This window comes from Vulpes vulpes, chromosome 3 (genome assembly GCF_048418805.1).
Source record: "Vulpes vulpes isolate BD-2025 chromosome 3, VulVul3, whole genome shotgun sequence".
Taxonomy (NCBI): domain Eukaryota; kingdom Metazoa; phylum Chordata; class Mammalia; order Carnivora; family Canidae; genus Vulpes; species Vulpes vulpes.
This window is the reverse complement of record NC_132782.1, coordinates 114,934,317-114,958,677: the sequence shown is the minus strand read 5'-3', so window position 1 is coordinate 114,958,677 and position 24,361 is coordinate 114,934,317. Positions and strand designations below refer to the sequence as shown.

The 24,361-nt window shown below is 67.1% G+C and overlaps 2 protein-coding genes and 1 long non-coding RNA gene across 21 annotated transcripts; 2 read left to right on the top strand and 1 right to left on the bottom strand.

The window, feature by feature from the left end:
* Positions 1 to 3,663: 3,663 nt before the first annotated feature.
* On the top strand, positions 3,664 to 8,568 carry MCRIP2 (MAPK regulated corepressor interacting protein 2). Of its 4 annotated transcripts, none has more exons than XM_072754236.1 (5): positions 3,664 to 3,833; positions 3,907 to 4,024; positions 7,499 to 7,626; positions 7,861 to 7,962; positions 8,098 to 8,568. In XM_072754236.1, exons 1-5 carry the CDS (start codon positions 3,782 to 3,784, stop codon positions 8,259 to 8,261), a joined length of 564 nt encoding a protein of 187 aa, XP_072610337.1. In that variant the 5' UTR covers positions 3,664 to 3,781; the 3' UTR covers positions 8,262 to 8,568. The 4 variants fall into 4 exon arrangements, with proteins under 4 accessions (XP_072610337.1, XP_072610340.1, XP_072610339.1 ...); XM_072754238.1 differs by having other exon boundaries at positions 3,666 to 3,833; positions 7,861 to 7,927; positions 8,191 to 8,568; XM_072754237.1 differs by having other exon boundaries at positions 3,668 to 3,833; positions 8,191 to 8,568.
* WDR90 (WD repeat domain 90) lies at positions 8,452 to 24,218 on the top strand. Of its 16 annotated transcripts, XM_072754226.1 has the most exons (43): positions 9,006 to 9,083; positions 9,397 to 9,488; positions 9,566 to 9,742; positions 9,820 to 9,937; positions 10,057 to 10,227; positions 10,390 to 10,504; positions 10,588 to 10,655; positions 11,087 to 11,284; positions 11,372 to 11,434; positions 11,660 to 11,728; positions 11,931 to 12,150; positions 12,242 to 12,352; positions 12,431 to 12,576; positions 12,649 to 12,706; positions 13,110 to 13,228; positions 13,337 to 13,480; positions 13,564 to 13,694; positions 13,766 to 13,882; positions 14,109 to 14,344; positions 14,525 to 14,664; positions 14,871 to 15,001; positions 15,415 to 15,545; positions 15,875 to 16,036; positions 16,230 to 16,358; positions 16,598 to 16,728; positions 16,806 to 16,846; positions 16,989 to 17,120; positions 17,239 to 17,421; positions 17,756 to 17,853; positions 18,351 to 18,453; positions 18,616 to 18,737; positions 18,927 to 19,086; positions 19,182 to 19,366; positions 19,454 to 19,622; positions 19,737 to 19,848; positions 19,991 to 20,162; positions 22,229 to 22,351; positions 22,500 to 22,674; positions 22,766 to 22,896; positions 23,003 to 23,146; positions 23,220 to 23,339; positions 23,425 to 23,509; positions 23,849 to 24,218. In XM_072754226.1, the coding sequence occupies exons 11-43, from the start codon at positions 11,968 to 11,970 to the stop codon at positions 24,046 to 24,048; spliced, it is 4,524 nt and encodes a 1,507-aa protein (XP_072610327.1). In that variant the 5' UTR covers positions 9,006 to 9,083; positions 9,397 to 9,488; positions 9,566 to 9,742; positions 9,820 to 9,937; positions 10,057 to 10,227; positions 10,390 to 10,504; positions 10,588 to 10,655; positions 11,087 to 11,284; positions 11,372 to 11,434; positions 11,660 to 11,728; positions 11,931 to 11,967; the 3' UTR covers positions 24,049 to 24,218. The 16 variants fall into 16 exon arrangements, with proteins under 16 accessions (XP_072610322.1, XP_072610320.1, XP_072610318.1 ...); XM_072754221.1 differs by lacking the exons at positions 9,006 to 9,083; positions 11,931 to 12,150 and adding an exon at positions 8,452 to 8,571 and having other exon boundaries at positions 10,588 to 10,651; XM_072754219.1 differs by lacking the exon at positions 11,931 to 12,150 and having other exon boundaries at positions 8,720 to 9,083; positions 10,588 to 10,651.
* LOC140598335 (uncharacterized) lies at positions 22,828 to 23,823 on the bottom strand. The gene is made up of 3 exons (XR_012000697.1): positions 23,737 to 23,823; positions 23,416 to 23,537; positions 22,828 to 22,929 (listed from the first exon to the last, which is right to left on the bottom strand). It is a non-coding gene; the product is annotated as an uncharacterized lncRNA (long non-coding RNA).
* Positions 24,219 to 24,361: the final 143 nt, after the last annotated feature.

Below are 24,361 nucleotides of genomic sequence, written 5' to 3'. Positions count from 1 at the left end.
GCCCTGATCGCCGGGGAGGGGCCGGGGTGTGGGCTGGGGCAGGCGAGGGGGGCGGGCTTGCAGCGCAGGGTGAGGAGGTGGTGTAGGCTTGGCTGGTCTGGACGGGCCTCCCCCTCCAGGCGGCCCCCGGCACTGTGCACCTGACCACCTGCCGTGGGCTTTCCGTTTCCCAGCCCAGAGCTTCATTGCAGGAATCACGTGCTTCCCTCCACCTGGTGTGTCGGCGGGACCGGGAGTTCCCTGTACCCTTCGACCTGCGGAGGCTGTGAGCGGCCTGTGCGGTGATTCCGAACAAGCCCCTTGCCCCCTTACCTGGGTTCACACAGACCACGTGACTCTCGGAGCTTGTGGGCTGGTGATCAGAAGGGTGCCCACCCCGCCCAGCACCAGCGCCTTAGTCAACCACGGGGCCTCTGCAGAAGCCCTAGGTGCAGGGGTTCGGGAGCCTCGGGTGGGAACACGAGGAGGTGCCGGGAGGGGCGGGTCCTGGAAGCTCGACGCCCCTTCCCCACCCCCCAGCTCCCCCATGGATGTCTTTCATTTGCTGTTGCCAAGTGGATCCCCTTGATGATGAACCAGGAAACCTAGGTGAGGTGTTCCCCTGACGTCTGTGAGCCGTCCCAGCAAATTATGGCCCGAGAAGGGGGTCGTGTGAGAACCCCGACTTACAGCTGGGGGGCCAGCAGCACGGCTGACAGCCTGGACCTGTGGGTGGCCTCTGAGGTGGGGGCGGGCTCGTGGGAGGGGGCCCTCAGCCCCGGGGGCCTGCCCTTGAGCCGGGCACACAGTGTCAGGACTGAGTGAAATCGTAGGATGCCCACTGGGTGCCCATGGAGGAGGAGGATCGCTGGCTGGGGACACCCCACGCGTCGGTGCCCGTGTTGTGTGCACAGTGTTGCTCTCCTTTACCTCAGGCTCAAACCCGATGGGCCCGTCTCCTGCTGCCTGGTCCTACGGCCCTGCCTCGGGCGAGACCTACATACTCAGCAGGTCTCCCCCCCTCACAGCACTTGCCACATTTTGGTCACTGTGGGCTGGACGCTGCATGAGCTACCCACGCACGACGCGCCCCCCCAAGCTCAGCCAGAGAAGCCTGGCCCTTGGCGTCTGCAGTGTGTGAGTACTTGCACACGCGTGTGACTACTTGTACACACATTCTCCAGACGTCTGTCGGACTCTGGGAGGGCCGGGGACTCGCAGTGAACTTGCGACAGTGGGCGCCTGGGAGTGTCTGTCCCCACCCCCCCCCCCCCACACGGCCTGTGCTGCATGGCCTCCTGGAGTTTTTCTCCTGAGGGGAAGCCCAGCTCCCACGCAGCCCTCCGGAGCCTCCGGCCCTGTGTGCAGGGAACCGGCCGGGCCACCTCCAGTGAGTGTCCACCTGCACCGTGAGCACACAGGAGCTCCCCTGCCCAGCCGCCCACGGCCACTGCGCCTCATTCGCTGGCTTCCTACAGCTGCCGTGACAAATCGCCCCAAACCTAGTGGTTTGAAACAACAGAAGTTTATTTCCCCATACTTCTGGAGGCCAGAAGTGCAAGATAAGGTGGTCTGCTCCCTCCCAAGGTCCTCCAGGAAGACGCTCTGTCACCGTGTGCAGCTGCTGGAGGCTGCAGGCACTGCCCAGCCCGTGGCCACCTCTGCGTCCACTGTCGCCTAGTCTTCTCTGTACCTGTGTCCAAACATCCTCCTCATTTCTCCTTCAAAGACACATTAGTGGAGTTAGGGCCCATGCTGGTCCAGGATGGCCTTATCATGAAACCTTGCCTGAGTTACATCTGCAAAGATCTTTATTCTGAATAAGGTCACATTTTGAGGTCCCCAGTAGACGTATTTTTGGAGCCACCACTCAATCTAGTGCACTTGGGTTCGGGAATGGCCAAGCAATCCCTGAAGACAGCAGCCAGCCCACGCAGGAGCCCGAAGCCGCGCCTTTCCTGGGGGTCTGCTGGCCCCCCCTCCACTGGCAGAGGCTAGTCGGTCCTCCAGTCTGGGTTGCTGAGGGCATGGATTTCAGAAGGAGAAACTTAGAATGAAACCACTTTCTTCTCTTTCAGATAGGGTTTTAGTGTCGTATTCAGAAAGACAGAAAATCACTATTTTTATTATGATGATTGGGGTCTGGGACACAAAGGCCTTTTCTCACCCTGCCCGCCTCTCTTCCTGCTTGCCTGGGGTGGGGGAGGGGGGAGGCCCCACCCCCAGGTCCCTGCTCCAGCTCGGGGTTAGGTTCCCAATCTCTCCAGCGGTGGGGAAGGTTACTGGTCCCTGCAGGGGCTTCACGACCAACCTGCCTTCCAGGGCTCTGTAGTGTGGGGAAGGTCAGACCCCCAGGCCAGGGTGTAACCCAGGAGGCGTGCTGTGGAAAGGCCCTTCTGGGGGAGAGGGCCGTCACTGTCTGCACCCCCCTTCCTCCTCCATCAGCTATCCCGGGCACCCCTGGGCACGTGCGCACCCCCACCTTCCTCCCATTTGCCAGCATCACTGGTGCTCAGTTGCTTCTCCCCTGAGCTCAGGGCTCTGGACCCAACCTTTTTTTTTTATGAGGATTTTACTCATGAGAGACACAGAGAGAGGCAGACACAGGGGAAGCAGGCTTCCTGCAGGGAGCCTGATATGGGACTTGAACCCAGGACTCCGGGACCAGACCCTGACCTGAAGGTAGACCCACCCTGGCGTCCTTGGACCCAACCTTTGACCTTACACCTGACCTGCAGGCAGGGCCTGTTCGCCCATCCCGCGCCCTAGTCTTGTCCTGGAGGCCCCTACAGGCCCGGGGCTGTGCTCGAGGGAGCAGGTGCTCTCAGAGCTTGTGTCACCTTGGGGGCCCTTCCGTCTGCGCCTCTCCTCCTGGGGGCGTGGGAGCTGGAGGCAGCAGCGCTCAAGGCCAAGGGCCAGCACCGGTGAGCCGAGGCAGTGCTGCGCCCTGCGGTGGGGGGGGTGCTGCTCAAGCCGGCACTCCCCGGACGTGCTTTTGCCTGGGGGGCCGCGGTCACTCCCCTCAGGCTGGAAGGCCTGCCCCAGCCCAGCCCCCCCTGCAAGCCCGCGGAGGAGGAGCTGAGCAGGCCTGGGGACCGCCCACACTCGGTGCCTGGGGAGGGCTGGGGAGGGACACTGCCCCGGGCGGTGGGGAGGGAGTTCCTCCTGCCGTCACGCCCCGCCCCCCGGCGCAATCTGCTCGCGGCTTGGGGGGAGCCGGACTGCTTGGGCCCCGGGACCGCACGGCGCCCTGGGGCACAGCTCGCAGACGGGGCCGGGCCCCGTGGACGCGGCGGCGCGGGGGCGGATCGCAGAGCCCCACTGTGGGCGGGCCGCTTCCTGGGGCGCCGGTGGGCATGGTAAGGACCGGACGCGACCAGATGCTGGACGAGGGGCGGCCTCCGTGGAGCCCAGGGGGGCATCGGGCCCGCAGGCCCCGGGGGCGCCGCTCGGGAGGGCACCGCCTCCCGGGTCGCCGGGTGTGCGCGCTTCTCCCGGACCTGCGGCGAGCGCGGCGCCCCCTGCCCGGCCCCGCCCCTCGCAGGGCCCGCCCCCGGCTCCCTGGCCCCGCCCCCGGCCCCGCCCCAGGTGCGGGCCGTGCGCGTGGGGCGCTGGGAGCGCGGCCCCAGCGCCGCCCGAGCCGCGGGCCCTTTAAGGGCCGAGGGCGTGTAGCGGGCCCGCCCCTCCCGCCGCGCCGGCCGCCCGTTAAAGGGGCCGCGCCCCGGGCCCCGCGGAGCGGAGCGCGGGCGGAGGGCAGGGTAGGGCGCGCGGCGGCGAACGCGGGCGGCGGCCCCTCCGCACCATGTACACCATCAGCAAAGGGCCCAGCAAGCTGGTGGCGCAGCGCCGCACAGGTGCGCGGGCGGGGCGCGGGGGCGCGGGGGGCGCGGGGGGCGCTGCGGCGGCTGACGCGCCCGGTGCCCGCAGGTCCCCCGCAGCAGCAGGTGGACAGCCGGCTCGGCGAGCTCCTGAAATGCCGGCAGCCCGCGCCGCCGACCCTCCCGGCCCCGCGGGCGCAGCCGCCGGGACCCTGGCCCCTGTCGAGGTGAGACGCGCGGGCGGCCGCCGGGGTCCAAGCGGTTGACCTTGGGGAAGGTTCGCGGAGACCGGCCACATGCGCGGGGCGGGGCGTGTGACCCCGCCTGCGCGGGCGGCTCGGGGCTGCGGGCCCCGTCGCACCTGGCACCTGGCCCCCCGGCGGGCGGCGGAGCGCGAGGCCCCGCTCCACGGTGGCCCCTGGGACGGCGGAGCCCAAGCGCGGAGGCGGCGGAGCGGCTCCCGGACCGGAGGACTCCACGCGGCCGACTCCCGTGCCCCGGGCGACCTTGGGCGGCGAGGCCACGGCTGGAGGCGAGCTGCCCGGGAAGGCGGGAGCAAAACGTCCCAGGGTGCAGGCCCGAAGGCCGCCTGGCTCCGGCCCCGCGGGAGGCTGCCAGCCCCGGCCTTGCCCAGCCGGCGGGGGGAGCAAGTGCACGTGGCTCCCCCCCGCCCAGGCGCCGCCCTCCTGTGCCCTTCACCCAGAGCACCCTGGCTGCCACGGGAGGCCTCCCACGGATGCTGGGGCCTCGCGGGAACGTGCAGCCTCCGGCCTTTCCAGCGCCCCAGGAGTTTCATTCCTGGCCAATTTGGCCTCCACGTGACCTTGACCTGGAGGTCAACGCCCCTCATCCCCGGGAGCTGAGCCGGTTCCTTTTTTGTCTCAGTTCTGGACCTTTGGTTTCACTTTCCCCATCTCCTGGACCCGGGGCTTTCTTCCAGGCCCACAAGGCCTAAGCCTCCCGGGCTAGGTTGTGGGCGGGGGAGCAGATAGGGCTGCCGGCTCAGAGCCCCTGACTCAGCGTTGAGGAGGGCCAGGGGGTGGAGGCAGCCTGTGGGGATCTTTCTGGGCTGAGGCCCTTCCCCCGGGATCTAATGCTGGGGGCATGTGAACATTTTGAGGCTGCATCCTAGTGATGGGAACGTTCTAGGCCAATCACAGGTGTGTCCTGGGGAGACAGGTGAGCAGGGCCTCCGGGGGCAGCTCCTGAGACCCAGGCTGTGCTAAACTATTGTCTTGTGATTTCGGCTTTGGTGCTCACGGCTGCCCCACCGCCCAGCAGAGCAAAGCACACTTAGGTGTAGAGCCACCACTGCTCACCCAGGCAGAGAACCGGGAGCAGAGTGGTCCAGGGTGCCCCCCACCCTCTCACCTGGAGAAGCACAGCACCTCCCTCTACAGAGTCCTGTTGCTGATGAAATCAGGTTGCATCCGTGGCAGGGTTGGGGAGTGCCAGGGAAGCACGTGTGTAGAGCTCCTAAGGCCCCTGGGGGGCCTCGCCTGCCCCCTCCGCTGGCCCTTAGCCAGTTGGGCACACTGCAGCCTGCCTGGTTCGGACAGCATGCCGCAGTGCTGTGCGCCCCGGGGGCCTTCTGCACCCCAGGGAGGCGTGAACAGACACCCCTTCCCTCTGAGGTCACGCCCTCCTCTGGGGCCACCCCCTCCCAGCCCCAGTGGCTTTGAAAAGACCCTGCTGGGAGGCTAAAGCGGCCAGTGGGTCCTCCCTCCCCCCTGAGCCTTCCCAGGGGGCCACCCTCCCAAAAGGGCTCCACCTGCCTTCCTATCCACCTTCTCTAGTTTTTCCTCGGTAGTGGTTTTTTACTACCCAGCACCCCTCACCCTGACTTGCTCATGAGAGGGGGTGTCTGGGCCCCCGCTGCATCCCCCACACCTGGTGCCTGGTGCACTTGCAGGTGCTCCGGCCAAGCAGCTGACCTGCTAATTATGCAGGCTGGGGTTGTGGTTCAGGGGCTCTAGTTCCCAGTGTGGGACAGCAGAGGATAGTGGAGGTCATGTCCATTGCTGGGAAGAAGATAAAATGGCGCCGTGTGACACCCCCTCCCTCCCATGGTCAGGCGAGCAGGTCAGGGAGGTGGCCTGGGAGTTCTAGTCGTGGGCCTTGAGGTCGGGCAGGTGTGCAGTTCAGTTCTGGGACTACTGCCCATTTACAGCATGTGACTTTGGGCGGGTCACTTCCCTGCGGAGCTCAGGGCCCTGGGCTGGGAATGGGTGGGCGGTTTACCTTGGGGGTCAGAGAGGAGGCCGAGTTCGAGGATGCCCACGTGGGTGCTGAGCAGGGACACCGAGCCTGCCTCCAGGCAGCCTCCCTGAGTGGGCACAGTGTGGCCTTCAGCCACAGGTGCACACTTGAGCCAGTGCCCTTGAATCCAGAGGGCCCTGGAGGATCCTTTATGGGTTAGGGGCTGCCTGCCTGCTGGGGCCCCTGCTCAGCCGGGTCAGGCCGCCGCCTTGGTCCCCGTGATGCACAGCCCATGGCTGCAATTCCCTATTTTGTTCACCCTTTTTGATGTCCAGCCTGCACTTTGGAGTCTGCCGGCTGGAGGGGGGAGGCAGGCAAGGGCTGTCCGAGCTGAGAACAAAGCTGCGCATGAGAACAAAGCTGCGCACCCTCCGGTGGGTGCAGCCTGGGCCGAGCCCCGCCCTCCCCATTTTCTCCGCTGGCCTGGAGCTGGCGGGAGGTGCCCCTCAAGACACTCCTCTTTATTTTAGTGCCCCTCTCAGCCAAGGAGGACCCCCGAGCGGCGGTGGGGCACCTGAGCCCAGGAAGGCGAGCAGGCCGGCGGGACCGCGAGTGCCTGGCGGAGTGGCACGTGCAGCCCAGGACTCCCGGCTCCCACCTCCTGCTGTAGGTGTGGGCCCCGTTCCCTCCGCGGCCCCATCCTGGGCTTTGTGTGTGCAGGGCTAGGCTGCTGCCGCCAGGAGGGGCAGCCCATTGCTGCCCTGGGACCCCCCCACCCCCCCCCCCCACTGCCCTCTGATCCTTGACACAGGCCCAGCGGCTCCCTGGACATCCCATCTCCTCACTCGGCATTCCCACCCCCTGGGCAAGAGTGTGGCCTCGTCTGGGACCTGCAGGGATGGGCTGGGGTTGAAGTCACAGCTTCCCCACTCAGTGGCGAAGTGCTGTCTGGTCAGACCATCACCTAGGGTTCGTCCCCACGGAGCCTGGGGCAGCCAGGAAGCGGGAAGGGCACAGACGGCCTGTTTCTTGTTTGGGTCCTTCCACACTGGGGACGTTGGTGAGATGGAGAAGCTTCTGTGGGGGGAGAAGATGGCCTCGAATTGTGCTTGGCCAATTGTGGTTGGGTCGGAGTGGTCCGGTTGTAGCTCATACCAGAACACGGGTTGTTGGAGGCCTGGCTGGTCCTGGGGAGGTGGGGTGCAGGTGCAGTAGGGGTGCCCGAGAGACCCGTGGAGGAGCGCCTGTGTGCCTTGAGCATGGAGCCCTGCTGGGGGTCTGGACACAGGGCCGGTGTGAATCGAGCTGCCCGGAGCTTGGGCCTGCAGGAGAGAGGCCTCAGCCACCACTGCAGCAGCAGCTGCCCTGAAGTTCAAGGAAGTGCCCAGGCTGGGCCTGGCATGGCGGGTGGGGGGGAGGGGGGGCTGAAGCTGCTCTTGGAGCTTTGCCAGGCATCACCAGGGCATAGGACAGTTGCTGACCAGCTCGTCCTCACTCCGCAGTTCGGGGCCAAGGCTTGTGTTTAACCGGGTGAACGGCCGGCGGCCCCCTGCCACGTCTCCGTCCCTTGAGGGAGCCCAAGAGACCTACACATTGGCCCATGAGGAAAACGTCCGGTTTGTGTCTGAAGGTAGTGTCGAGGCCTGAGGCTGGGGCCTGGGGCCTGTTCCTCTTCCCCACTGTGACCTGATTCAAAGTAATTGGAGGCCTTGGCTCTTCCTAAGCCGTCCCCCTGTGTGTCCCACGACGGTCCGGTGGGCTTCCTACTCCTACTTCCTGGCTGGGGTCCAGGGTGGCCACCCAGCCCTGGGCGGGAGACAGGATGCCAGGGGCCTGGCTCAGCCTGACTGCCCTCTCCCCACAGCTTGGCAGCAAGTGGAGCAGCAGCTGGGCAGTGGCCCCACTGGCCATAGTGGGCCCAGGCCTGTGCAGTACGTGGAGAAGACCCCCAACCCCCGGCTGCAGAGTGAGCCCTCCCCTGCTCTCAGGGAGTACCCTCCACTCCCTCCAACCCTGACCGGACCCGCTGGGTTCTAGCCCTAGGGGGTTGGGGAGGGCCCTTGAACTTGACCTGCTTTTTCCTATTGCTTGCTACCTCCAGGTCTGGGTGAGGGGCCTGTGGTCAGCTCCAAGGGGGAGATGCTGAGTGATGCGGGAGGCAGCATCACTGCCCAGCCCTCTACTCTGCCCACAGACTTTGTGCCCATTGACCTGGACGAGTGGTGGGCGCAGCAGTTCCTGGCCAGGATCACAAACTGCTCCTAGCTGCCTTGGGAGGAATGCTGCCGTGCAGGGCCCAGCCCTGCCAAGGGGTGGCCCCTCGCCAGGAGAGGACGGTGGTGCCCCGTTTTGCCGCCAAGGCAGGCCGCGCTTCACCCCGAGTCTGGCCAGGAGCCGGCCACACCTGAAGTGCCAGCATTTGGACTTTTGCACCTGCTGAGCCCCTGGACGAGCTGTGCCACGCTGCCGGGGGCCAGGGGCCGAATCTGACCTCAATCCTGCTCACTGCCCAGGGACCAGCCCCTGCGGCCGGCAGGGAGGAGCTGTAGGCTAATAAAGTTGAGAAACTGCCCTTGTGAGTGGCCTTTCCTTGGCGCGTGGGGGTTAAGGTCCGCGTGAACTAGGCCGCGCCTCCTCGCCTCGGGGCTGCCGCTCCGCCCAGCTCCGGCCTCCAGGGGCCCGCCCCCCCCCCTGCCGGCCGCGGGCTCTCCTCGGGCTGTCCGGTGCGCCCAGCCTGGTCCCCGGCTCCGCATCCGCCAGCGCGGGGAGGGCCCGGGGCGCAAAATCGGGGTTCGGGCCTCCCCGCCGCCCAGGCCGGTGGGACGCGGAGCAGAGCGCGAGCTGCGCTGCCGGGGCCCCGGGGGGGCACGGGGGGAGGAGGGCCGAGCCGGGCTGTCGGGGCGCGCTCCCGGCTCCCGCGGCGGCCTGGCAGGGCCACCAGCGTCGTCACGTGGCCGTGGCCCCGCCCCGGGTCACGTGACGCCACCGCGGGCTCGCGGCAGGGGCGCCGTTGCCAAGGGCGCTGCGTGCCCTGCGGGAGCGCCGCGGCCGAGGCGGGAAGTGCGAGCGGCGGCGCCATGGCGAAGGGTAGCGGCACGCGGGGCCTGGGACCCGGGGGGCTGGGGGGCAGGGGGGCAGGCGGCGGGGAGCTGAGGGGCCCCGGGGGGCGGGGAGCTGGGGGGCCCCGGGGGGCGGGGAGCTGGGGGGACCCGGGGGGCGGGGTTGGGGGGGACCCGGGGAGCTTGGGGGGGGCGGAGGAAGGCGGCGGGGAGCTGGAGGGAACCTGGGGGGGCGGGGACCGGAGTCCAGTGTCCAGGCGGTGGGGCGCGGGCCCAGCTCTGCCCTCCAGGGGGCCCTCCAGGCCCTGACCCGCCCTGACCCTCCCGTCCCTGCCCCGCAGCGTGGCAGCGCCCGTTCGTGAACGTTTTCCGACACTGCAGGGTGGGGGAGTGGAGGCGGTGCAGCAAGGAAGGCGATGTGGCCGCTGTGACCGTGAGTGGGGCCCTGCCCGCGACCTGGGTTTGGCGAGGCCGCGTGGCCCCCCCTCCCGCCCCCTCTCTGTCTCTTAGGACGAGAGCCTGCGCTGCGCTGTGTACCGCATCCTGGGCGCCCCGTCCGCCGGTGGCTACATCCAGCTCCCCGGGACCAGCACGCAGTCTCTGGGGCTCACAGGCCGCTACCTGTACGTGCTCTTCAGGCCCCTGCCCGGCAAGCACTTCGTCATCCAGCTGGATGTGGCCACCGAGGTGCTGAGCGGGAGTGGGCACCAGGCGTGGCCTCCCCATCCCTGTCCCCGCATGTCCTCACGCTCGCTGCCTTGCAGGACGGCCAGGTTGTCCGCATGTCCTTCTCCAACCTGTTCAAGGAGTTCAAGTCTACGGCCACGTGGCTTCAGTTTCCCCTCATATGTGGGGCTGGGGCAGCCACGAAAGATGAGAAAGGTGACGTGCGGATGGGGCACGGACAGGCCGCCAGGTCGGGGAGGGGCGGGCCTAGGCGACATGCGGCCGGCCGGGTGGAGCAGGGACACCCAAGGCCTGATGGCAGCTGCGCTCTGCAGGGGGGACCAGGGTCGGCGCCTCTGATGCCCGCTGGACGTGCCTGCAGCTCGACCTGCGGGACATTCTGTTGGTCTATGTAAACCGGCGCTACGGCCACCTCAAGAGCGTCAAGCTATGCGCCAGCCTGCTCGTGAAGAGCCTTTACACCAGCGACCTGTGCTTTGACCCCAGTGAGCTGCAGCCTGCCTGCCCGCTGTCTGCCATCCTCCCGAGGGCTTGTGGGGGCGCTGGAGCCTTGGTGGCCGGGCGGGTGGCCCTGCCCTTGGGACTCACCTTGGCCGGAAGAGGGAGCTGGGTGGCCTTCCCTCCCGCAACAGCTCTGCTCTCCATAGCTCTCACGGTCGCTGAGGCCCAGCGGGCGAGGCTCCGTGTCACACCTGTGCCTCGAGAGATGGCCTTCCCGGTGCCCAAGGGTGAGAGCTGGTACGACCACTACGTCCACCTCCGGTGAGCGGCTCTGCCCGTCCCCAGGGGGCCAGCGGAGGGAGGTCAGGGTGGCCTCTGGACACGGACCGTCTCTGCCGGGCCAGGTTTCCAAGCGACAGCTCAGAAGCATATCCCAGGCCGGTTCAGGAGATCTGCTCTCCTCCTGAGGCAGGTGGGCCTGGGGGGTCACGAGGGGCACGGAGGCTCTCGGAGGGGGTGGTGACGCCGTGTGAGGCTGCGGCTGGCTAGCCTCAGGCCGTCCTGAGGTGCCAGACACGCAGGAGGCTGCGCGGAGGGCCTGGTGTTCTCAGCCTTTGCAGCTGTGGTGCCAGCTGGGACCTGGGGGCGCGGTGGGTGAGGCCCTGTGGCCATGCTCTCTGCAGGCCGTGGGTACTGTGCCCAGTGGCTTCTGTGGCCGTTCGCTCCCTTCCGGATTTCCTGGGGCGTGTGCCGCAGCTTCTCCCTCACCCCCGGGCTTCCAGCAGTGCCACCCAGGACGGGGCGCCCTCTGCGGGCCCCATAGCTGTGAGTGCTCCTGCGCCCTTGCACACGGGCCTGGAGGGTGGTGGCCTCAGGGTGCTGACGGCCCCTGTGCTCCTGCAGCCTTGCCAGGCCCCCTCGGTGCCCAGGTCCCTTCCGGAGGTCAGCTTGTTCTGTGAGCGCTCGGAGGTTCCCACGGGGAGCGAGCCCTCGGCCCCCGCACACGCCAGGCACAAGCACGCAGCTGGCAACGGTGTTGGCGTGTCTGCCCCTAAGCCGACCGTGGTGCCCACGGTCCGGGGGGATGTGGCCATGCACGAGGTCAGTGCCTACCCCTAGGGAGGCGGGTGGGGCCTTGACGAGGGTGTGCAAGGGCTGCTAGGCCTCTGATCACCTGTCGTTCTCCAGCCTTTTGGCGGGAAGCAGAGCAAGCAGGAGGTGGCCCTGGCCGAGCATCTTTTCCGACAAAGAGTAAGGACGAGCCGCTGACCCCTGGAGGCCTTGGGCTGCAGGCGGGGACAGGAGCCAGGGTACCCGGGGGCTGGCATGGTGGCCACGCCTCTTCCCGCCCAGTGCAGTTGGCAGAAGCCCCTGGGGCTACTCTGCTGTGTTGGGGGGAGCAGCTAGTGTGGGCTGGCCGGTCCCTGTGGCAGGTGGCCTCACCTCCTGCGGTCTCCCCGGGTTTGCCTGTTTCAGAGTTTCCTCCCAGATCCAATCCTGAGGCTCAAGGGCGTCGTTGGCTTCGGGGGCCACAGCACCAAATGGGTGAGGGGTGCAGAGGTGCCAGTGGCTCGTGTGTGTCAGTTCCACGGAGGGGGCGGGGAGAGCCCCGTGTCTCCCCGAGGTGGCTCTGCACGTCTGCACATCTAGACTTCCTCAGGCCCGAGTCTCTCAAGCCAGGGATGGCCGCCTGCCCGGGTCTGCGTGCGACTTGGGGCTGGGCCTGTTTGTTGTGTCGCGAGTGCAGGCGGCGTTGGCAGGGGCCCGGGAGCTGGAGCTGTCCCATGTCCTGTGAGCCTCTGATGCCTGTCTGGCGTGTGGAGCTGGCGTGGCACCGATGTCGGGTCTGTGGCTCTGTGCTTGCCAGGTCCTTCTGGACGCAGACCAGTGTCTGTGGGTCCTGCCGTCCATCACCTCAGCCCCAGCGTCTGTGGTCGAGCAGAAGGGGGTTTACAGGAGGTCCTCGTGTGTGTGCCCCTGGCACGGGGTGGGGTGTGCTGGGCTGGGGGAGGCCGGAGGCCTGAGCCTGTGAAGTCAGCCTCTGGGCCCCGCACGCAGGCCCTGTGGACCAAGGACGGGTCTGCTGTGGTGTATCCCTGCCACGCGGTCGTCGTCGTCCTGCGCACCGACACCCGGGAGCAGCGCTGCCTGCTCGGCCACACTGACAAGGTGGGTGCCACCGGCCCCGCAGCGGGAGGCTCGTGCCCATGGGCCCAGGCCGTCCCGTCACGCTGCCGCCTACTGCAGGTTTCTGCCCTGGCACTGGATGGAGACAACGTGCTGCTGGCCTCGGCCCAGGCCCGGCCCTCAAGCATGCTGCGCCTCTGGGATTTCAGGACCGGGGCTTGCCTGTCCCTGTTCCGGAGTCCGGCCCACATGCTCTGCTCCCTCAGGTGGGCGTGGGGCCTCTGATGGGGCCAGGGGGCTGGCTGCAGCCACACTGACCGCTTTCTGTCCATCCGCAGCTTCTCCTGTGGCGGGGCGCTGCTCTGTGGGGTCGGCAAGGACCGGCAGGGGAGGACGGTAACGGGACCGCTCAGGGAGGCGGGGCGGCTGGTGCCAGGGTGCGGGTGGCGGCCAGACGGCCTAGGAAGCGGCGCTCCCCTGCCGGAGCCCCTGCCCTGAGTGCAGCACGTGGCACCTCATGTTCTCCGGCCTGGCGGGTAGAGTCGGTGCTGACGCTACCACTTGCCGTCTTTGCTGACCGCGGCGACGTGTCAGCCTTTCTGAAGTCAGGGGTACCTGGGGCATCTGTTCGTCTTTCCTCAGATGCATCCACCTTGGAGCCTCAAGCCCAGGGGTACACCTGTGGGTTTTGGTGGGCCGTAGGGCTGACGTCCCCACAGCCTCAGCCACTGGGCACTCGGGCGGGCGGAGGCCAGGTGGATTGGGGGGACTACGGGCACCCAGTACAGGCTCGTTGCAGGTGGTGGTGGCCTGGGGCACGGCCCAGGTGGGCCGAGGAGGTGAGCCAGTTCTTCTCGCAAAGACGCACACTGGGGTTGACATCCAGGCGTTCGAGGTGGCCTTTTTTGACGAAACCAGGTGATCCTGTGGGGATGAGGCCTCGGCAGCTAGTGGGCCCAGATGGGGGCCGAGCCTGCCCCTCCCTGGCTTGGGGACCACCTACAGTGTCACGTTTGTGCCTTGTAGGATGGCGTCGTGCGGGCAGGGCAGCGTGCGTCTGTGGCGGCTGCGAGGGGGGCAGCTGCGGTCCTGCCCAGTGGACTTGGGGGAGCACCGTGTTCTGGAGTTGACCGACCTGGCCTTCGGGCCGGCCCAGGATGGCCATATGCTGTGAGCCCTGCCCTCGCTCCCGTAACGCCTGCGTCCTGCTCCCACCCGCTTCTTTGGTCCTCACTCGTTGCCTCCCTGACCAGCTACGTGTGCGGCCGCAGTGGCCACATCTTGGAGATCGACCACCAGCACATGGCCATGCGGCAAGCTCGCCGTCTCCTGCCCGTGTGGACGCCTGGCAGTCCTGTGTCACAGAAGCAGACCTTCGGCTCGGGTAGGTGGGTCCCCTGCTGCGTGGCGGGCAGTAGCCCAGGTGCGGTGGGCTCACCCTGCCCAACTCCCTAGGCCCCGGCATTTCCATCAGCAGCCTTAGCACGTCCCAGGCCACGTGCGCTGTGGGCTCCGAGGACGGCTATCTGCGCCTCTGGCCGCTGGACTTTTCCTCTGTGCTCCTGGAGGCAGGTGGGCTTGTTGGGCCGTCTTGCCGTGCGTTGCTGTGGGAGGGCCGTGTCCCTGGGCCATCCCCTGGCTAGGGGTCAGTCCTGGGCTCCAGGGGGTGGAGCCCTAAGCCAGGAGTGGTGGTCAGCAGGGAGCTGCCTCCCCTAGCGCACAGACACGGAGCGGCAGGCTGCGGGCTCGTCTGCGTCTTGGGGGGGCCCGGGAGGTCACGGAGCCGCCCTGTCCGCAGAGCATGAGGGGCCAGTCACCTGGGTGCGCGTCAGCCCAGATGGTCTGCGTGTGCTGTCCGCCACGTCCCTGGGCCACCTAGGCTTCCTGGATGTGCCATCCCGGGAGTACCGCGTGCTGGTTCGCTCGCACACTGCTCCGGTGCTGGCCCTGGCCACCGAGTGCAGCCATGGGCAGCTGGCCACCGTGTCCCAGGACCACACCGTGCGCATCTGGGACCTGGCGACCCTGCAGCAGGTGGGGCATGGCCAGAGGGCGCCGTGGCAGGGAGAGGGTATGAGTTCCTGTGGTGTGGGCGGGGGAGGCAGATGTGGAGCACGGGAGGGTCCGTGGGGGCACCCTTGAGCGACCGGCTCCCAGGCTCTGGAGGCCAGCTGCTGGCCCATTCCTGCACGCCCTCACGGATCTGTCCTCCAGCTTCATGACTTGAGGTCCCCCGAGGAGGCCCCGTGCACCGTCGCCTTCCACCCCACGCGGCCAGCCTTATTCTGCGGCTTCAGCAGCGGGGCCGTCTGTTCCTTCAGCCTGGAGTCTGCCGAGGTCCTGGCGGTGCACAGGTGGGTGCCCGGTTGTCTGCAGCCCCATGGACGCCCATGCTGGAAGCTGAGGTGGTGCATGGGCGGCTGGGCAGGGCAGGGAGGGCCGTCCACAGGGCTCCCGCCCTCTGCTGCCCGGGGCAACTCCACCAGGGCAGGCTGGGCCGTGAGAGGTCTGGGACAGTGCAGCTGACGGCCTGGGGCAACGCTCTCCTCCTGTGGTGCAGGTGTCACCAAGGCCCCGTCACCGGCCTGGCCGCCAGCCCCGACGGCAGCCTCCTCTTCAGCTCTTGCTCTTCGGGCACCCTGGCCCAGTACCACTGCGCCGCCACCCAGTGTCGCATCCTGCGTGTGGCAGGTCAGACCCCTGTGCTGCCCATCCAGCCTCCTGACCGTGTCCTTGTCGGGTCCCCGCGGGGTGGGGCTCGCCTGTAGCTGGAGTGTGGTTTTAGGGCTTACCGCCCCCAGGACGGAAGGTCCGTGCCCTCGGAGGCAGTGACCGGCCTGAGCAGTCAGTGGGGGTCGGGTCACCCGGGGCATCTGTTTCCCCTCGAGGCCGCTGTAACTTGGGCCAGCCTGATCCAGGGGAGCCGCCCGCCCCAGCAGTAGCTGTGCCCGCTGGTGTCGCGCCGCTCTGTGCCCGGGCTCTGTGGGCTGTGTGCGGTTCTGGTGTGGAGTTCCCCACAGCTGGGGGCGGGCTCAGGCCGGACCTGTGTCTCCCGTGGGCGCCCCCTCCACCCAGCTGACCGTGTGCCCCTGCGCTGCCGGTAGCTAACGTGGTGTGCCGGGACGCCCACCCCACCCCCAATGCCCTGGTGCTTAGCGGGGACAGCCGCCTGCTGGCCTTCGTGGGCCCTTCCAAGTACGTGGTGACTGTCATGAACGCGGCCTTGCTAGAGGAGGTGAGTTGGCCGGAGCCTTCTGTCACACTGGCTTGGCCGGCAGATCTAGACAGCCCTGCCGCGCCGTCCCACGCTGCCCTGGGTCCTAACAGGGCAGAGGGAGTCAGGGAGGGCCCCGCGTGGAGAGGGAGGGAGCTGGGGGCGGGTGGGAGGCCTTGCTCACCCCAGAGAGGATCTGAGCCTTGGGGTCGCAACTCACACAGAACGTGTAAGCCACAGGCAGGCAGGGGTGCCACGGGGCGCCCAAGGCTGCCCACCTGTGCTCTGGCTCTGGGGCCCCCGCTCGGCCTGTAGGTCATGCCCGGCAGCCACTCACGGCTCTCCCCCAGCTGTTGCGAGTGGATGTCAGTGCCCTGGACCTGTCCAGCGCTCGTCTGGCCTCGGCGGTGGCCCTCTACTTTGGCCCTGGACCCCCTGGCCACCTGCTGGTGTCCACCTCGTCGAGCACGGTCGTTGTGCTGGATAGCACGTCGGGCCGCGTGGTTCGGGAGGTGAGCCCATGGCCGCGGTCTGCAGCTTCAATTCTTTCCTCTGGGCTCTAGCGTTAGTGCCTGCGGTGCCTCGAGGATGGGGAGGCCCTGGGCACCTGCTGCTCCTGAGAGGTGGCATTTCTCGAGAAGGGAGACTCTGTCTGCAAGTCTGTGGTTTTTGATCTTCTTTCACTGACGAGAACGCTTCTTGCAGCTGCCAGATGTCCACTCTGGGGCCTGCCCCTCCCTGGCTCTCAGCAGGGATGCCCGCTTCCTGCTGACGGCCACGGACCGTGCCATCAAGGTGTGGGACTACCTGACGCAGGCCTGTCCCGGCTGCCAGGTGGGTGCCGCAGGCTGGGACACGGCAGGCGGGCACGGACCACCCCGACGTCCCCGTGCCTGCTGCAGCCTGACAGCCCTGAGAGCCTCTTCCTCATGCCCCAGTCTGGCGGGTCGGGGGGCCCACAGCTGGGTCTGCGGGCTATGTCCGCCAGGTTGAAGCACGTGCCAGTGCTGAAAGGACCATAGGGTTCCGGCTGCGCCTCAGCGGCCCCTGTGCGTCACTCTCGTTGCCCCCAGGTGTATATTGGCCATTCAGAGCCCGTACGAGCTGTGGCCTTCGCCCCTGACCAGCAGCGGCTCCTCAGTGTGGGGGATGCCATCTTCCTGTGGGACATTCTGGGCCCCCTGGAGAGGTCGCCTCCAGGAAGGCAAGTGCCTGCCCTTGGCCTGCGCCCGTCGGCCTTCTGCTGCACCCTTCCCACCTGATCTCTCGTTTCCTCTGCAGTGCTGGAGACTCACCTGGGGTACCCCCAACCTGCGAGGCTAGTGAGTGTCCCCACCTCGTGGGCGGGATTTGTGACAGTCTCCAGTGCTGGCCCTGTCTGCGGGTGGCGTACACTCTTTCCTTTCCGGGGGCCCTCGTGCACACCTGGGGTGCATGGCACAGGCTGGCTGCTTCTGTCTTCAGGCCTGGATGCAAGGCAGCTGGAGGACGTGGTGTCCGGGGCCCACGGGCTCCCCCGGCAGCAGGTGCCCAAGCCATCGCAGGTGTCCCCACTGCAGCTGGGCGTCTGTGTGGGACCCCTCAGGGATGATGACGGTAAGGGTGGGGCCTGGCCCCGGAGTCCGCGTGCTTCCCTCAGGCCTGTGGGGGGGGGCAGGGGCCATGGAGCTCTGCTCCTTCCTCTCACTGCGCCCCCCCCCCCCCATCTCCCCAGGTGCTTTCTCCTGGTCAGATGAAGAAGGACCCTCGGAGGAGAGCCACATCCCTGAGGGGCTCTGTCAGGGCTCAAGCCTGCCCGTGCTGGTGAAGGAGGCCAGCGGGGCTGGAGACAGGGTCTGGGGGTCTCCAGGGGGCCCCCGGGGCTTCAGCATGCGTCCCCACCCCCATGGCTGGCCCAGTAAGCAGAAGAGGGGCAGCAGGGTGTGGCAGGGACACTCATGACCGACCATGGTGTTTCGTGGGCTCCAGGGGCCTAAGGGAGGCCCAGCTGCCCTGTGGGCTGAGGTTTGCCCTGAGCTGAGCTGTGTTCACTGCAGGGCAAGGCGGCCAGCCTGAGGCTGCAGCGGGGCCAGGCCAGGGGTGGGGCATGGCCCCTGGGCCCTCTGAGCCCCTGTGTCTGCTGTGGGGCAGACGTGTCCCACCCGATGGTGCCCGGTGACCGCGTGTGGGGAGGGGTCCCTGAGCGGTCACGGGTGCTTTGATGTTTCGAGGCCTCTTTCTTTTCCCATCAGGTGCTCGGGGCACCAGAAAAGCCCAGGTGCGTCCCTCTGCTCGCCCAGACTGCTACAGGCACTTCGTGGCACGCTACAAGACCTCCTCGCTGCCCAAGGTCAGTCGGGGGGGGGGGGGTCCTCGCAGGCCCAGAGCGGGGGTCATGGCCCTGTCGTTTCTGGGTGTGTTCTTTCTCCCTGAGGAAACTCGGTTTCCTGGGATGTCCCAGGGGTGGCTCCCAAAGCTCACAGCTTCGGTGACAGGGCTTTGACGTAGATCTTGGTGGCCGTCCCCGTGCAGGCCACATGTCCACGTGTGCTGCACTCTGGCTTGGCTGGCCAAGGCTCTCATGGTCCTGCTGCCCCCAGAGCGGCCCCAGGTGGTGTCCTGTCGAGCCCTTCCCTTTGGCCCTGTGCCCTCCCCTGGCCGCCCTGCGCTCCAGCTGCTTCCCGCCCCCCAGCTCCGCTAGCCTCTTGTGCGGATCGTGGGTCCTGTGTTCCTACCGCTTGTCTCCTCTCGGGAGCCTGCACCTGCAGAGGCTTTATCCCAGGGCCCAGGCTGACGGGAGGGCAGGCACTGTCACGGCGCCCCAGCGTCCTGCGCGTGTCCTTGCAGAGTGCCTCCGTCTCCCGTGGCAGCGCTGAGCGTCTGCTCCTGAAGGTGGTCATGGGCTACAACGGGAATGGGCGGGCCAACGTGGTGTGGAAGCCAGACACAGGTGGGACCACGCACTGCGTTAGCTCAGGGAGAGCACGGGAGCCGTGTGTGGAGGGGCTGGGCACAGGGAGGAGTCCCCGAGCGAGCCATGCCCTCCTGGTTGCATGCTGTGTTGTGGCCTCGGAGCCCGGTGCAGCGGCTCATGGGTGCCCACTCTGCACAGGCTTCTTTGCCTACACGAGCGGCTGCCTGGTGGTGGTGGAGGACCTGCACTCTGGCGCGCAGCAGCACTGGCTCGGCCACCCCGAGGAGATCTCCACGCTGGCCCTCAGCCACGATGCCCAGGTGCTGGCCGGCGCCCCCGTGGCACACCCGGGGTGGACATGCTTGCCTCAGCCTAGATGCCCGAGAACCGGGGCTGGCTCTTGGCTCCACAGCAGGACAGGGACGTCGTCCCGGCCTCCCCTCCCGCCAGCACCCGATGGGCCTGTGGGCCCTGGCCCCCTGCTGACTGCCCACCCTCCTGCCCGCCAGGTCCTGGCCTCTGCCTCAGGCTGCGGCAGCACCGCCTCCTGCTGCCAGATCCGCATCTGGAACGTGCCGGGGGGCTCCTGCCGGCAACTCATGTCTTACCACAGCACTGCTGTGCAAGCCCTGGCTTTTTCGCCAGACGACGAGCTGCTTGTCACACTGGGTCAGTGGGTTGTGGAGGGACGGTGGGCCCCTGGACGGCCCTGCCCGTCCCGGGACCCGGGGGTCGCTGATACAGCTCCCGTGCGTCTTTGCCAGGGGACTACGGTGACCGCACTCTGGCCCTGTGGAGCATGGCCACCTGTGAGCTGCTGTCGGCCACCTGCCTCCCGGAGCCAGTGCATGGGGTGGCGTTTAACCCACGGGACGCTGGTGAGCTGGCCTGCGTGGGCCAACGTGCTGTCACCTTGTGGCTCCTGCATGGCCCCAACGCCAGCCTCCAGGTGCCAGGATGCGGGGCGTGTCCTCGAGGGTGGGGTCTGGCCGGGGCCCTGGACGCTGCTGACCCGCGCCGCCCTTGTGTCCCCCAGGGCCGCCGAGAGCCCCTCCCTGAGGAGCTGGGGGCGGGCGAGCTGACATCACTCTGCTACGGGGCTGCCCCTCTGCTCTACTGCGGCTCCAATGCCGGCCAGGTCTGCGTGTGGGACACCAGCGCCAGCCGCTGCTTCCTGGCCTGGGAGGCAGACGATGGCGAGATCGGTAGGTGCCTGGCAGGGCCCTTGTGGCCCGACGGCCCGGGCTTGGCCTCTCCCGGGAGGCTCGGCTAGAGCTAGGGACGCGGGGGTAGCGGCTCATGCCGCCTCCCGCCTCCAGGAGTGCTGCTGTGCTCAGGCGCACGGCTGGTCAGCGGCAGCAACACGAGGCGGCTGCGCCTGTGGGCCGTGGGCGCCGTGCCCGAGCTGAGGTGTAAGGGCTCCCGGGCCAGGTGAGCGGGCCGTGTGTGCATGCCTGTGTACTGGGGTCCCTGGGCCCTGGACGGGGGCCTGGGGGCTGCGGGTGGGGGCATGGCTCCGGGTCCCCTGGGCCACCGCTGCCCGTTCAGCCTGCTGCCCCCACCCCCGCCCCAGGTCTAGCTCTGTGTTCATGGAGTGCGAGCTGACCTTGGACGGGGCCGTTGTGAGCGCGGTCTTCCATGACACCATGGACATGGGCGTGGTGGGCACCACGGCGGGCACGCTCTGGTACGTCAGCTGGGCGGAGGGCAGCAGCACGCGCCTCATCAGTGGCCACAGGAGCAAGGTGAGGGCATTTCCAGCCTGGACAGAGGGCGGGAGGCCACGTGTGCTCCAGCCCGGGCCCTGCAGCTGTCAGGTGGCTGTGGGCATCTGTGGTCTGGGAGGGCCGAGATGGGGGCTGCCGAGAGCTGTGTGCTCCCTGGTCTCCTGGTCCACGCAGGACCCGCACGTGTCCCCCAGGCGTTTCGGTGTGGCCTTTCCATCTGTCCTTTTTCTGTTGGTACTTTTTTCTTGTAATTTGCTTGTTGGAAAAAACCAGGCTCCTTGTGCTGGAACCTCCCACCACCTGGGTCAGACCTGCCCCTCGGTTCTGCGTTCCCTGGAGGCCAGAGCAGCGTCTGGTCGGGGGCAGTCTGTCCAGTGGGAAGTGGGTAGGGCTGCTGGCCTGTCCGCTGGCCCTGGGACAGTGACCCTGTGCTTGGGCGGGAGTCACAGGCACTGCCGGCTGATCCTGAGCGGGAGGTGGCCTCACGAGCTGGGCTTCTCCAGGGGAGACCGGGGCAGGCGCCGCAGGGCGGCCCCTCTCCCTCCTGGGCCTGGTCCCCTGAGCGCTGGTGCGGGCCATGGACATCCAGCAGCGCGGCCCAGGCTTTGCGAGGATCTGTGTGAGCTGCCGGTGGGCACGTAGGTCCATCCTCCTCTGGGTCGCTGTCCCCCGTCACGTCTCTCCAGCCCTATCTGTCCCCAGGGGTGGGTTCTTGGAGGTGGCTCCCAAGTCTTTTGTTCCTTTAATGTGTTCAGTTGTTCAGATATAACGGTTGTCATCAAAGAAACTTGAACTTGAGGTGGGCGAGCAGCAGGTGCTTCCTGTGCTTGGCGGGTTTGAGTTAAGAAGCAAGGATGCGCCACACGCCCCGTCTGCTTGAGCCTGAGGTGGCGTGGACATTACAGACTCGGACAGCTGTCACCATAGCAGGTTTTAGGGCGTTTCATGTCCCCGCAAGGGAGCCCCGTGACCACTCTGCCCGTTGCCCGGCCCAGCCCGGGGGCTCGCTGGCTGCCTGTGCCGCGCGCGTTCCTCCATCTGCCCCCGCGCGACGCTTTGCGCATTCCTGTGCGGCGCAGTGCGTGTCAAGGCCAAGTGCCGTCCCGGCACAAATAGAGCACATTGGGTGGTTCGTCCGCTGGCTGGCGCGCACTCAGGTCCAGGGCCTTGGCCGGAGCTGCTGGTCGCCCGCGATGCCCGCCTCGTCTGGAAGGAAAAGGGTCTGGGCTCCCCTCCGCCCAGGACTACATGTGGCTGCTGCTTCTCAAGCCCGGGGGCTCCTGTGGGAAACGGACTCGGGGGTCGTGGTCTGAGTCCCAGGAGGCCAGTCGCTGCTCTGCCAAACACCTGAATTGTTTTTTTTTTTTTTTTTTGTATTTATTTATGATAGTCACACAGAGAGAGAGAGAGGCAGAGACACAGACAGAGGGAGAAGCAGGCTCCATGCACTGGGAGCCCGACGTGGGATTCAATCCTGGGTCTCCAGGATCGCGCCCTGGGCCAAAGGCAGGCGCTAAACCACTGCGCCACCCAGGGATCCCAGAATTGTTATTTTTTAAATAAGATACACTAGGGGCTCACGCTTCCCCTCGCAATTCACGTTTGAGACTAGACCACTCTGTTTTCCCATGGGGCATGTGGCGTCTGGCTCCTCTCGCCTGCGCTCCTGCCCGGGCTATCTCCCTAACCTTCAGTCTGCAGTCCTCTGGGGACACAGCATCCCATGGCGTCACGCTGCCACCGTCACTTGCTTACGGTCTTAGCAAGTGAGCCATCGGGTCTGGCCGGTGGGCTTCCTGTGACTTCATTCCACCCAGGTCTTCGTGAGGACACGTGGGAGGCAGGCCAGGATGGTTTCTTTATGGCCCACAGAGGTGGCTGGGGCCCGACAGGGTTGTGCAGAAGTGGCTCAATGGGAAGAGCGTGCGACTCTTGATCTTGGGGTTGTGAGTTTGAGCCCCGCGCTGCGGGAAGAGATCACTTCAAAAAATGAAATCTTTAAAAACAAAACAGACAGCTTTGGCTGCGCCAGGTCTCCTCTGTGCCTGAGGGCTGCGTGGCCTTGGGGGGCTGGCTCCTTGCAGGTGAACGAGGTGGTCTTCAGCCCCAGCGCGTCCCACTGGGCCACGTGCAGCGATGACGGGAGTGTGCGTGTGTGGTCCCTGGCCAGCATGGAGCTTCTGATCCAGTTTCAGGTGCTGAACCAGGTACTGGGGGCACCAGGGCTGAGCCAGACCCTGTCCCGACCCTGCCTGGCTGCCACACCCTCCCCGAGTGCCTGTCCCAGCCGTGGGGCTCAGCCCCTGTCCCCCACCCCCGGGGGAGTGCTCATGTCTCCCTCCTGGGGCTCCCCAGGGCTGCCTCTGTCTGGCTTGGAGCCCTGCCTCCTGTGCACGCCCGGAGCAGCAGCAGGTGGCAGCGGGCTATAGTGATGGCACGCTGCGAGTCTTCAGCATCTCCCGAATTGCAATGGAACTCAAGATGCACCCCCACTGGGCTGCACTGACGGCCATCGCCTACTCCGCTGATGGTGAGCAGCGGGGGGCCCACAGGCCGACAGTAATCGCACGTTGGGGCCAGGGCCCGGGGGCTCACGAGGTAAGTGGCCTTGCCTGGCGCAGGTCAGACCATCCTCTCCGGAGACAAGGATGGGCTTGTGGCCGTGAGCTGCCCCCGCACGGGGATGACGTTCCGTGTACTGAGTGACCACCGTGGTGCTCTGATCTCCACTGTCCAGAGCAGGAGCAAAGAGGTGAGGTGGCCTCATGAGCCGGCAGGGCCTGGCCTAGGGGACGCGGGCAGGGGAGGAGATTGGGTGGAGCAGGGCAGGGGCATCCACCGGCCTTACCCACCTCCAGCATGGAGACTTTGGGGCGCAGTGGGCCGACCTGTGGCTGGCGGCCAGTTCAGACCAGTGCATCAGTATCTGGGCCGCCGACTGGCCACAGGGCCACTGTGAGCTCGTGGACTGGCTGAGTTCCCCATCACCCACCCTCATGGAGGTAGGTTCTGGGGGCAGCAGGGGCGGAGGCGGTGCCTGTCCCCCGGACCACAGCGTGCTGCATCCCTCCACAGGGTCCCAGCCACCCACCGTCCCCTCTTGTTGCCTTCTGCCCCTGGGACGGGGCCCTGCTGGCGTGTGCGGGCCTCGGCGTGCGTCCAGAGGTGGTCTTCTATAGCCTGCACCAGAAGCAGGCATGTGGACCCCCCCACCCCAGGTCGTGCTGGGAGCCCGAGGGACCAGGGCTGGGGAGGCGAGGCTCACGCTTACCGTCCACAGGTGGTGGAGAGGATCCCGCTGCCTTTCTTTGCCGTGTCCCTGAGCCTGTCCCCCAGAGCCCGCCTTGTGGCCGTTGGCTTTGCTGGTGAGTCTTGGTGGAGCGGGACTCCAGCCTGTCTTGAGTGGAGCCAAGCGGGCTCCCTCGTATCTCCACCTGAGACTTCCCTCTCCCCTCAGTGCCCCAAGGTCCTCATTCCGAAAGTGGGGTAAGGACACGCCCCAGGGGACTCACAGGGTCAGGCAATGAGGGGTGTGGGGTGCCAGGGCCTCAACAGAGGGACTCAGCGGCCTAGCTTGGGGCCTTGACGGCACCTGGGTTCTGAGGGGCCTCCCGTTGCCTTTGCTGTCACAGGTGGGGGTGCTGGTGTGGGGGGCCCTGGGCCCTCTGCCTGCCTGGGCCCAGCCCCGTGCCATCTGCCCACAGAGCGTGTGCTGAGGCTGGTGGACTGTGAGTCGGGGACCATGCAGGACTTTGCTGGCCATGACGACTTGGTGCAGCTCTGTAGGTTTGCTCCGTCCGCCCGGCTGCTCTTCTCTGCCGCCCACAGTGAGATCCTGGTGTGGGAAGTCACAGGGCCCTGGGCCGCAGGTGGGGCCTCAGGCTCAGGGCCCCGGCTTGGCTGAGGAGCTGGCACAGCCAAGGGCCTCCTGCGGAGCCAGGAAGGCTTGGGTCTCTGCATGGTGCAGGGGCCTGTGCGGGTCAAGACCCTGAACTTAGGGGGGTGCTGTTTGCTCTTTACCTGAGGGCTCTTCTGTGTCGGCTTCGTGAAGTTCAAATAAACGTGACCCTTGCATCCTGGTCTTGTCAGCTGGTCCCTCCAGGCTCCTGTGCCTGGGCCTAGCTCAGCCTCCACCAGACCCCTGGCACCAGCTCTGCAGAGCACTAAGCCCACAGTGTGTGCCCAGAGCGCATGCCCGGAGCGCCCAGCCCAGAGCA